Source organism: Pezoporus wallicus, unplaced genomic scaffold, assembly GCF_028554395.1.
Source record: "Pezoporus wallicus isolate ANWC-B61680 ecotype Strahan unplaced genomic scaffold, APGP_CSIRO_Pwel_v1 contig_749, whole genome shotgun sequence".
NCBI lineage: Eukaryota > Metazoa > Chordata > Aves > Psittaciformes > Psittacidae > Pezoporus > Pezoporus wallicus.
In genome coordinates this window covers 5,253,922-5,266,518 of record NW_026641327.1, presented here as the reverse complement: position 1 = coordinate 5,266,518, position 12,597 = coordinate 5,253,922, and the positions used below count along the sequence as shown (strand labels likewise).

General features: G+C 36.9%; 1 protein-coding gene across 4 annotated transcripts in view; it reads right to left on the bottom strand.

Moving 5' to 3' along the window:
• TMEM245 (transmembrane protein 245) overlaps positions 1-12,597 on the bottom strand; it is a 75,273-nt gene that overhangs the window by 32,195 nt on the left and 30,481 nt on the right. For 2 of the 4 annotated variants that reach the window (XM_057423014.1, XM_057423015.1), the window contains 5 exons: positions 9,348-9,452; positions 7,919-8,001; positions 6,687-6,777; positions 5,813-5,911; positions 2,362-2,493 (listed from right to left, as the gene is read on the bottom strand). In XM_057423014.1, coding sequence (XP_057278997.1) covers positions 2,362-2,493; positions 5,813-5,911; positions 6,687-6,777; positions 7,919-8,001; positions 9,348-9,452 — 510 coding nt within the window. The remainder of the gene's footprint in view (positions 1-2,361; positions 2,494-5,812; positions 5,912-6,686; positions 6,778-7,918; positions 8,002-9,347; positions 9,453-12,597) is intronic. The other 2 variants (XM_057423016.1, XM_057423017.1) reach the window with 2 other exon arrangements.

The following is a 12,597-nucleotide window of genomic DNA, read 5'->3' as shown; positions in this document are numbered from 1 at the left end:
AAAAAGCAAACTGATGATTTAGAAAAGCTCCCCCACAATCCCCACCATAGAGAATACATTTAACCCCAAAAAAATAAATCCCCAAGTCCCACAAAATATAAAAAAGCAAACAAAACCCAGAACAAGTCTGTCAAAGGCACCCACATAATTTAAATTTTAATTTTTAATTTCTATATTTATACTTTAAATTTTTAAATTTAATTTTTATTAACCTTTTCCAATTCAGTATGTCATTCTAATAACCCATCGTTCTTCAAAATACCAAGATAAAGACTTTCATGCTCTGATAAAAGCATAAATCCCAAACAAAGTAAGGTTCCATTGTAACCTAGGGTAGGCAAGCAGTTCTGAAATACCAGACTTCAGTAAAAATCATTCTTATTTTAGAATCATAGAATAGTTAGGGTTGGAAAGGACCTTAAGATCATCTAGTTCCAACCCCCCTGACATGGGCAGGGACACCTCACATTAAACCATCACACCCAAGGCTCTGTCCAACCTGGCCTTGAACGCTGCCAGGGGTGCAGCATTCACAGCCTCCCTGGGCAACCCACTCCAGTGCCTCGCCACCCTAACAGTAAAGAACTTCCTCCTTATATCCAATCTAAACTTCCCCTGTTTAAGTTTTAACCCATTACCCCTTGTCCTATCACTACAGTCCCTAACGAAGAGTCCCTCCCCAGCATCCTTATAGGAGCCCTTCAGATACAGATGATTTTCATCATCTCCAAGTTTTAATGACCTAAACAGGCACAGAAATCAGATTTTCATCAATTTTAATTTGACTTATCAGTGTCAGATTTATGCAAAGCATTGTGGGTGAGCAAGCCAGCAAAGAAAATGCTACCTGGTAAGGATGTGAAATCAGGATTCAGAGGTATGCTGACTGGTTTAGAGACTGTCACTAAGGATATGAGGGTATGGAGAAATAGGACAGGTGTTTCCCTACAGCTGATGAGTAATGAGCTCATGGAAATAAACAGGAAAGCAAGTCAACTGCTGGCACTTTTCTTCCTGAACTTCTAAACCAGATTTCAGCAGTAAAGCAAAGCATGCTAGCTAGATGGAAATTTTAATATTAATGCATTTGTCTTAAATATTTATTCTCTTTACACTATTTCCTGCATTATTCTAGCCTATTTAGATTACAGAAACACGCACAGTTTCTAAGCACTGTGCGGCAATGCTGTAAATTACATGGCTAGCACCTATCGTGTAGTTTCTCCTCCTTCTCTCTCTTGCCTAAAAGAAAACTCTGTATTTATTTTAACTGGTGATGTGCTGTTTATTGTTATAACTCTGCCTCAAGTGCACACAGTCAACTTCAAGAAAGTATTAAGCAAATTTCACTATTAACTGAAAAAAGGTTCAGCACAATAAGAAGTTTTAACTTTTTCTTGACTCACATCTTCTATGATAGAGACTGTAAGCATTTAAGCAGCAGTTAAGGGAGGACAGGAAAAGCACACGTGCCCATCAGCCTAAACAAAGAACTGCCCTGAAACAAACAGTAGCTTTCATTGCATCCACGGAAATGTTACGTTGTGAATTAGGTATAAATAATATTCTTCCAAAACAGACAAATAGTAACCTGAAGATACTTCTAGTTTATGCTAACAGCTCAGATCAAGAGATTAACTGTATCAGGGATTGACTCTGTGTATATTATGTAATTCAGCAATCAACTGACTGACTCTGTGTATATTAGCAATTAAGCAATTCAACATCATTTTTTTTAGGGAAATGTAGTTGCTTCAGTTTGGATTGTTTTCAATGCTTTTTCTTTTTCTCCTCATGAGCTGAAAGGTCCACTGTATTAATTCAGGAACTCATACAGTGTAAAATATTAATTTGATTCTCCACAGAACTTTAATAAAAGAAGAGAGAAATAGGCTGCTTTCAACACAATGAATAATAATTTGAGGAAAAAAATGCAAGACTACCAACAAAATTTTGTTTTCACAGGATCTTGCTCAATAGTTTCCTCAACTATAACCTACACAAATTGGTCTCTATTTTAAAAGAAAAAGACTACATGACAGAAAGTATTTAAAACCAGCTTGCTGGAAAACCTACAGGTAATCCTACAGTAACAGCCTCTCTCAGGAAGTAGTGTGGGAAGGTAGTATTAATGAAGGTGCTGAAATCTGGGGGTTTTCTTCATCACAACCAGTTCTGTTTGTATCCAAAGCAGGACATAAACATCCTAAGCAGGCTTACAATAATTGCTAAGGTAATTCTAAGTAACACCGTTTCCATAATTTTCCATGTACTTGAATCCACAACCTTAGTGATAGTCCAAAGAAGAATTGCTATCAGTTAAAAATGAGACTGATTCCGTAATAAGGGCAAAAAATATACCGAAAGAAATGTTTCGATGTTCTCATGAACAAATGATGCAACATCTTGCCAGTCCAGGATATCACCAAGCCAGCTGTTTTGACGGTTTATGTGCCATTTGTGTCCTTTGTGTCTTCCAGAATGTGTTACATTCTTAAAAAGAGAAACAAAGATGTAAAGAAAACAGACATTTGAATAACTTACAGATGTGAGAAAGCTGAAGACTAATGTTTTCTTAATGATGAACAGATCTAACATGCATCTGAATACTTAGAGCTGTTTTAATTGGCATCCTCAAAAATACCTCGATGTACTCTGTACACTGGAAAAATTGAAATCTGACAGAAAACCATAGTTAATTACCCCATATAATTACAGTTCTGTATATTGTACTGATTCACCTCAGTTAAACATTAGCTTTCCTGCTTGACTGATACAATGGCAGCTATCTTGCTTTTTATGAAAGCACACAAGAAAGAGGTAATTATTTGAGTTACTGCCTACATAATTTACTGTTTGCAACATACAACTTTTCCTAGTACAACCCACAAAGGAAAATGCAAGCAGAAGCCAAAACAAGTAGTTCTCTCACAATTAGTGTCTACTGCTCCACTGGCAATGTTCAGTCATGCAAAAGCTAAAAGTTAACCTGGAAGTATGGTGGGTTTCTTCTGACTAAATAGCTTTGCAGCTGCAGCACAGCAAGACAACAGGAAATGGACATTACCGTAACAGCCAAGTCCTTGAATGGCTTCCCCCTTATGAATTTGGTTATTGTCCAACTGAATCCCACTTGATTACTGTCTAGCACGAGACTGTTTAACTCAGCCTGGGACTGTGACAAGTGTTTCAGAGGATGACAAAATTCTACTGTAAACAAATCTAAGCAAACCCACTGACTACAACAGATCTCACCTTAACCTTTGACAGTAGCAGACTTTAAGTTCTCAACGCTGATGTTTATATAAGCATAACTTCTGTTAGAATTTTCCAAAAGCTTTTAACTGTAACAGCCTGCATTCAAAATGACAGTACCTCTTTTGTCATACATGGCAAGTAGTATTCCAAGTGAAGTCCCTGCACTGGTTTATCTAAGAGCATTACATTTTCTGCTTATTACCAGTTCTCCCTAGATCCACTGTTATACTTTGTCATACATAATTAGCAATGTTCTTTAACAATCCACAGCAACACAGGGATATTGCTTCTGAGCTGGCAATTTATTTAGAGCAGAAACATTACAAGTAGCCAAAAATGTCTCTCCAATATGCCTTTTGTATTTGTAAACCATATCAAGAACCTATTTTGTGCTCATCTAGTTCTATTTTCAAAGGCAGGTCTCACAATTAACTAGCAGAATTAGTTATCATTTGCAAATTTTGTTAACATTCGTTACTCATACACATTTTAAGTTCATTGATATTCAGCAATTGTACTGTTGTAGCACCTAAGGCCTCAGGTGATGATAAATAAGGGATATGAATGGTCAACTGGCTCCTCTTCAAAAAATTCACTAGATCTTAAAAACAAATCCTCACACCTAAATTGACTAGGAAGGGGAGATTCTTCTTCTCAAAAAAGACACCTTGATTACAGAGTTATACCATCATCTTCCAAGTTGTTTATTATTCTGTTACTGTTTTACTTTACTGGGTACATAGATGCAATGTATGTGCATCTATGTTGTTGTGCACATATCTATCGCAACATCTCTAGAACCTATTAAAATGTATACCACTTGCTACCTACTGATCTTCACAGAAAGCAGCAGTTAAACATTGAATTCAGATTCCACCAGCAATTCTTCCTCAATTCTACAGCTTTCGTGGAAGCAAATAACCTGAGCCTGGGCTCTTCAGTCACCTACAGACTAAAGCAAAACCATACAGGCCTCAAAATGAAGTGTGATTATTATGCTCATGCAGCTGAAATAGTGGGGAGCATGAAAGCTGTACTGGGAGAGTCAGATATAGTGCAGATGTCCTCCACACCACACTATCGTCTAGTTTACTAATTTTCAGATAAACTGAAGGATCACACAAGGCTATTGTAATATTACAGAAGGAAATAGCCAGGTGGAAAGCACCAAGATATTTATGTGGATATGGAGTGCAGCAGAAGGAACAAAACTAGAAATAGACTCTGGAAGCATTACCTGCAACTGGCAGGTAACTGGTTGCAGCCCAGCATGCCAATGGTAACACAGAGTGTCTAGTATGCAAACAACAGCCAGGGAAACAGATTTGAAGATTGTAGGCAACAAGCATCAGTGCATTCCTGGAGCTCTTCCTGCCATTTTGACAGCCAGAAAAGCTGTTTCTTGCCCTACAAGAAGAGCATCTACAAGGAATAAGCCTCACAGTATTCCCTCCAGTAACAGATGCAGGAAAGAAATCACATAATGTAATGAACACAGAGGGAAATTGTGCTGCATACTGCAGCAACAAAAGTACTTCTAAAGCACATGCAGTAACACAGGGCCCTACTGAATGATACAGTGCTACTGACCATCTCACACACAGGTTATACTGGTAAAAAAAAAAACAGGTTTATCAGTATAACTGTATCAAAAGTTAAGTGTTTTTCTTGGTCAAATATTTAACACTGACTATTCCCAAGTGCTTAAGGCCTGCAAAATCTACTGTAGATACAACTTTAATTTCTTACTAGTACTCCCATACTCCTCAACAGCACCATGTTATCTCTCTATATCCTCTTCTACAGCACTCTCTTGTCAGAAAAAGAAACTGATTCTTTCTCCTTCTATTTTGATTACTGTACTGAAACTCTCTCTTCTTTTAACAGAGATCTTCTTGGAACATTAGAGGTACTTTAAAAATAATCGTATGAAGAAAAATGTTAAAATACTGTAATTGCAATTATTTAAATACACAGAAATATGTCAGGGGTATGACTTCTGGATTTTGGTATTTCCATTGCATGATGGCTAATGAATTGCTTTACTCTTTAAAAGGCAAACAGGACTGGCGGCATAAAAATTATTTAACTCTTACAAACTTTTCACAATTCAGTCTGCAGAACCCATTATGGGAAGGCTAGTACAGCTGGCAAAAATGCATGGTAAGAAACATAGTGAGAGGACAATTCCTTTCTCAAAATTTCAAATTAATCAAAGTTACACAAATCATGCAGAATACCAGTTTCCTTTTCCTAGCCCCTCAAAATGACAAAATTTGAGGGAAAAGCTCTGAACTATGAAACACTAAATATAAGAAACAAGGAAAGAATAAATTAAATGTCATACATATACCCAGAGATAACTAAAGTGAAGGATGTAGCTCTGGCTGTACTCACACTGTGACAGCAGAACCATCTTATACACTTGAAATTTTTATTATTATGAGCTTTATTCAGCTATTTGCTTGTCTCTTTCTCATAAGCACATGCTTAGCATAATTATCTCAAAGTACAAAATAACAATTTATATAAATGCCATTTAAATGTTACTCACCTTCACAAACCAAGAGTGATAAAGCCTGTCCCAGAGCTCCAGCACTTGTTTTTCAATCACAGCAGTGTTATTCACTTTTTCTCCTAAAATTTTATGGAGCTAAAACAAATGGAAATCTTTTATTGTACAGGACACAATGAAGCTGGCATCTACTCACCAAGTCCAAGCTAGATGAATCACATAAGACTGTCAGTAAAGGTATGGCTCAAACCCAAATGAAAAGCTGAGTATCAGTATCAAATGCACATTTCAGACAACATGGCTCACAACATGAGCATTTTGTCAGCAGAAAAACATTGCGCTGCACTGAGGACTTCCTTCTGCACTGAAAAACAAATGTTACCTCTAAAATGCTTAATCCACATCCCTTGATCATCCTTAGGGTAAATATTTCAAATAATTTGAGATGTGCACTAGGTATCAAATGAATCTTGTCAAATTCTCCTGAAGAAAGTTAACTTAAATAATTATTAAAAAAAAAAAAATCCAATCTACCACACAGCCCACACAGAAATGAGAACGCTGGTGGGGAAAAATAGTTAAAAATAAATAAAGTCTTCATTGTCTACAATTGAGGAGCTAAAGCTAGATGAAAAAATTAGTCATCTTTATCTGATGTGTTTTCACTGGCAATCTTACTAAAAGCGATGACAGATTTTTCTGTTCTTAAAAATGAATACCCCTCTGAGCAGAAAAGACTACTGAAATCATTCCCACCCTTCCTTCAACCCCCAAAACTAGAGTGAATAGATCTGTCAACAAAACAGTTAACCACATAGAAAAGAATTGCTGACAAACATATTTTTCTTTCTCCTTACTTTTATGAAACACAAGAAATGAAAACGTTAAAAAAGTTGGGGGAACTCATGCTTACCTTATGTGTAATCCATTCTCGGCCATATTGGTATACATTATTAACTGCTGAATTGAGTGCCTTCTGAATAACCTGGGCTTCTGGGAGCCAGCTGATTTTTTTGTTTTCAAAGGAGGAAAACAAAGTTAAATGCTCTGTAGTTTACTCGTCTCATTACACCCAAAACACATTACAAATTAACATTCTGAAACAACAACAAAAGCATTTAAGTTACATATAAACTAACTACAACTAGAATATTTTCTCTTACATATGAGAAAAGCTGTTCCTTGATAAGCAAATCACAATTAAATCTAAGGCAAGTCATTGCATTCGGAATTCTCCAAAGTTCCTGAAACCTTAGTAAAATTGGTGTCTCAACCTTTCCAAAGAGATCTGCTCTTTAATCTGTATGCATGCTATTCACACCACATTCTTAGAAATTTTCCTAGTGTTCTAGTTCTGAAAATACTATATGAAACAGTCTCATTTTAGCTGCAAACACAACCTTCTGAATTACGAGCTGAATGTAAATTGTTAACATAGTTTCCCTGAAAAAGCGACCAGATGAAGCAACATGTTTTAAGTTGATTTTCTCTATATGCACTTCTCAAAATCTTCTCAACCCCTTGATAGCTGCCTTGGTGTTTGCTTTAATCATTACATAGACTGCAACTAAGAAATTTCCCACACTATACAGATAAGATTCACTTAATAGGAACAGCCCTTTCCAGCTGATTAATACCAAACTCTCCCCATCCACCATTCTTCTTTCCACTCGTGAAATGTTCTTCAGTTCACTCCAAAAACATTTTCTTCAGCTCCTATTCCCTCAAAGGAATTCTGCAGCCAGCTCTCCTCATTAACAAAATATCTCAGCTCTCATCTTGCAACCTCCTACAGACAGCTAATTTGCCATTACTTTACTTTCACAGGTAAAAGGGAAAATAATGTTGACCCCTCTGCTCTCTGCACTGTTAAGTTTTCCATCCAAAACTGAAACTAGAGAAGTTTATACAGCTGTACTTTGTCACCAAAGTCCAACTAGTCCTCAAATGAGATACTACACTGACAGTCCTCCACAGTAATCCATAACACTACTGCTGCCTGAGAGTTTAGCTTTTACATCTGCCTGTAACTGTCACTCCCATTTTTGTTCAGCTAAGGGATCTTTATATTAAAAATTATACATAAGAGCACCTGGAAACTTGTTCACCCACCCTATACTATTCACTTAACTTCAGCATTCTTACTTTGCCCATTCTGGGTGACTGGCTACTGTCTCATTGATCAAGCTGCTTGTGACTTGAATCATGTGAACACTCTCTTGATGTACCTAAATTAAATATAGAAAGGAGAAATGTTACATAATGCAAACAGGAACTCTTCCTACATTCAGAGAGACTTCTTTTTTTTCCCCCCTTTTTTTCTTGGAGGGGGAGGGAGGGTGGGAAGGAGGAACACCACCAGTTTGTACATTTCAGGAAGAATTCTTCCACCACAGAATTGGAAGTTGGAAGTTTGGTTAACCCAATGAAAGAGTAGGTGCCATTAACCCCAATAAAGCAGCCAATACCATAATCATCAGTCTGTTCTGACAATTTTGGTCACACACTGTGTGACTAGCAATAGCAAATGGAAATTTAAATTTTATCAGTGGAAAAAAATTTACCAATACAGCAGTACAGTCAAGGGAAGCACTAAAAAATACAAAGCACAGTTTCAGATATACCCTTTTAAGCCATGGATCAAAGAAATGTAAAAGTTAATAAATGCTCAGCTCTAACATGACCAACCATGCTATGAAGCGCTTCACCAAATTAATTCTTCAATAAGAATGATGAAAGACACCTTTTATAAATACATTAATGTTCCTTTTATGAATATAAGGAAGCTTTAGGCAGGAATGTTTGCACAACTTTTAAAGCTTTCAATTTTAAGTACTCAACATTATATAAGCCTACATTTTGGAAAAAGGAGGCTGCATCAGAGCCCATTGATTTTTTGTTCTGCAACTGTATTCACGTCAAACTTCCCACTCTTCACTGACTGCTTCAAGTATGAAACAGCCCCATTAAAAAAAAAAAAAAAACAAAAAACACAAGGAGGAAAAAAAGAAGTACATGAGTGACCTCTTCTGGTGAGCAAAAAAAAACCAACCCATCACCCAAAACCCAACCACAAACCAAAAATCAACTTCAGAGAATATGCGATCATAAACCTCAGCACATTTAAACTCAGAACAGGATACCATGAGGTTATTACAGGCAATTACACAAACAAATTGATAAATAAACCTTAAGCATTTTGCAAATATATTTCTGATCAAGGGAAATTAAAAAGAAAAATCTAAGTAACTCTGTTGTTGACATGGAAAGTGTAACAATGCAAACCAAATCTGTTCCTATAACATATAAGCTAGTATTTCTTTTACTAGAATAAATTTCATATTTCAAAATGCCTATATTTACATATATGACAAAGCGAGTATAAACATAAAAATACAATATAGAGATTTTTATATGTAAGAAATCTTGGAACGGTAACGCCTTCTACTACAAAGCATTTAGTTGCTAAATCACAAAAAAAGTCCTCAAGCTACAAAATTTTGCATAAACATCAGTAACCTTCATTCAGCATTTAAAATGAACTCACATGATTATGTTACTTAGCACACAGTACCTTTGCAGTAAGGAGCAGGGCTAGCAGAAGGGTTCCTATTACTAGCAAAAATATTATGAAAATGCTGATAATTTTATCTAGCATTTTCTCCAACCACACGATCATCTGTGCAGAAAAAAGAAAAACCAAATCATAGCATATAAATCAATCTTTCATGAAAGCAATGCCATACGCTACATGACAGTATTGTTATCTTTATTTACAATCACAGTGCAAAATCAGGCTCTAAACAAACCGCATTTATGCCCAAGCTCGGAGATGAACAATTAACAAGCGATGTTAGCATGATTAAGGTCATGGTGTGACAAGTGATTTTGCAAACGACATTTACACATTACCACAAGACATAGCAAGCTCTCTGCAAAGCAAGCAAATAATTCAACATCTACTTAATAGACCTAAAGAAACTAGCATTCATGTCAGCTATGAACTTCGAAACTTGTCTTTGTTTCTTGTCCTTCAGCAACTTGGAAACTCACGGACACTATCTGCACAGGACTTGAAATCTATCAAGGTATGCTGTAAAGCACAACTTTGACTTTCAAATCTGACTAGCTTAGATATATCTAAACAAAAAAAAAAAAAAGGGTATTTCTAAAAGTAACCAATTTTTTAAAGCTGCCTATTACCTTCTGAACTGGAATGGGGCTAGAGGTTTTCTACATTACTGAACATCAAGCCAATTATTAAGCACCAACTATTACTATCCACTTTTAATCTCAAAAAGGATGCTCAGCATTGAACATGCCTCAGCTAAACCTACTGATACAGGAAACAGGCATGTATGTTGTTCCGTTAGTGTATGGAAAGGCCCATTCTATATATGTCCACAAACAAACTGGTATACCACTTGAGACTGGAGAAATTCTGGTAGTATTATTCAAAACAACAGACCTGCACTGCCAGCACTCTGCAGAGGGCTTTGGAATAGTGCAAGACGAGCTTCATCTTGTACAAACTGGCCGTTTACATAAAAAGCTGTGAAAGCCCAAGCAAGTATCATCAAATACAATTTTCTAGCTTCTATGGTTAAAATACCAAAGTTCTTTCTACTCCATCTGACGTTACTGCAGGAAAAAGCAGCAGGACAGCTGTAAAACTTGTGCTTTAAGAGAACTGAGGTCAAAGCCAATGTGCAGTAGATAAAAGTATTTCCGAGTGACTACAAGTCCTATATTCGGTCATTAGGCTGGTAACTTTTTAGTTAGAGAGCTTACAAAACTATTAACACACTTGAAGATGGTTTACACTGGTTCTTTCGTATCTACCCTATCCCCACATGTGCAATTGGCCCAGGAACTTCTGCAGACTGCTGTAAAAGAGTTGAGCTAGCTAACCATGAAGTTCTATCTCCTACTTGGAAAAAATAAAAGGCAAGGATTTGGTTTTTGGTGCTCATCCTGTAGCATCTCAGCAGTTAATATATATTAAGCAATTATTTTTAAACTTCTTTTACAACTAGCTCCTTGTTGATCCAAATTAACATGAAGAGTATATTCAGCATTTTAGAACTGCTGTTCAAATCCAAGAAAGCTGGAACAAAATCCTTTTAAAAGAAACAAGGTGTTGAGCCAGCAAATTTCTGTAACAAAACCTGCACCGTGTTATGACCTGCAGAAAGGAATTCAGAGAACCTGACAGAATCTGCAAAATCTTTTCTTTGCTATTTGGCATTGCTGAGATATTTCAGCCATCAGAAATGCTCTGCCAGTGCTAGAGGGAGCTTACCTGCCTACAGCAGTACTACAGCTTTCTGAAAAATTCTGAGTAGCCTCTACATGAAGCACTTTAGAAATAAGACTGTAAACAGGATTTGTTGTGCCCTTCCAAGCCCCACATATATCTAAGGATTATGCAAGAGAAGCAAGAAATAAAAGGCCCTGCTTTAAAGGTCAGAAATCAAAAATATCACTGAAAAACACTGGATGGCCTAGGGATGGAAATTTTACAGCATGGACTTCAAAATGAAGCTATAAAAAATTAAAGCTGCCCTTGTTATTTCCTCGTTAACAAAGTTCAAACTAATTGCTATTTAGCTTCTAGGTTAGAGATAAAAGAAATCCACTAGCTAGTCTTGCATATAGCACCTTATTCAGACTCACTGAATGCAAGAAATGGAGGTAGTGTCAGAGATTTCAAACAATGCTAGCCTCAATGTTTGCGTGAATAGTTATGCAACAGCTGAAATCCCAGCACAGCTAAAGCTGTATGGCTTAGGTGTTTCACCATGGTAGCAACTACTAGAAGATCAAGCACCAAAAGATTAGGATGAGGACTCTCTCTGAACTAGAGCATGATGAACAGGGGATCTTTCCTTGACACCCCTTACTGTGGGCTGGAGTATGCCTACACTGCTATTGAGGTGCAGGTGCGGCACATGTGAAGCCCAAATTACCTTTAAACTAGTTAGTAAAGTAATGGCAGCTCTGATGTACTAACTAGTACATGTCTCAGCCATGCAGGCACACCTTAAGTTTATTTACTTGGGCAGGTAGCCCAAGCAAGCCAGATGAAAGCCAGCTCTGGTATGCCTACAGGTACTGCAACTACATCTCTCACTGCAGTCCTAAGGAGATCCAGGTTACGTGACTGGTACATACATATCACAGAAGACTGAACTGGACCGAGTATTGTATAAGTAAAAGCAGATGCACAACATTCATTTAGGGCTATATTTACCATTCCTTTAATTTGTTTGCTATTAAGCCTCCCTTCCTTCCTCTACACTTACCCATAATACTTTCTTCAGAAGAACTCACATTTGCACACTCATGCTAAATACTGCATAGGTGCTATGTTACTGCAGGTAAGCTAGTCTGCTAAATCCCTGTGTGCTTGTACTTACCACTGAAGCAGGTCCAGACTTTGTCCTTACCCCAAACCTGCCAGACCTCCCTTTACATCCTCCCTGTAAACCATGGGCATGCACACAAAGACAAACATATACTGACTAAGCACCAGTCATTAGCCAAAGATCATGAAGTTTTAAATTCAGTTCCAAGCTTCTAATCTAAAGGTTAGTCAACAGCAGAAAGCTCATGTTGCTGTATCATCCAAAATTACACAAAGGTAAAGGAAAGACAGGCTCCTAAGCTACAGAAGGTCACACTTGTAAAACCAACTGAAATGTTCCTTATTTGTGATGTCCACAAAAAAAAACTATCCTTAATTGTCACAGTTTTAGAAGAGAAAGGTAACAATTTTTAATATTTTTTTTAATTAAGCTCACTGTAAAAAAATGTTTTTGAGT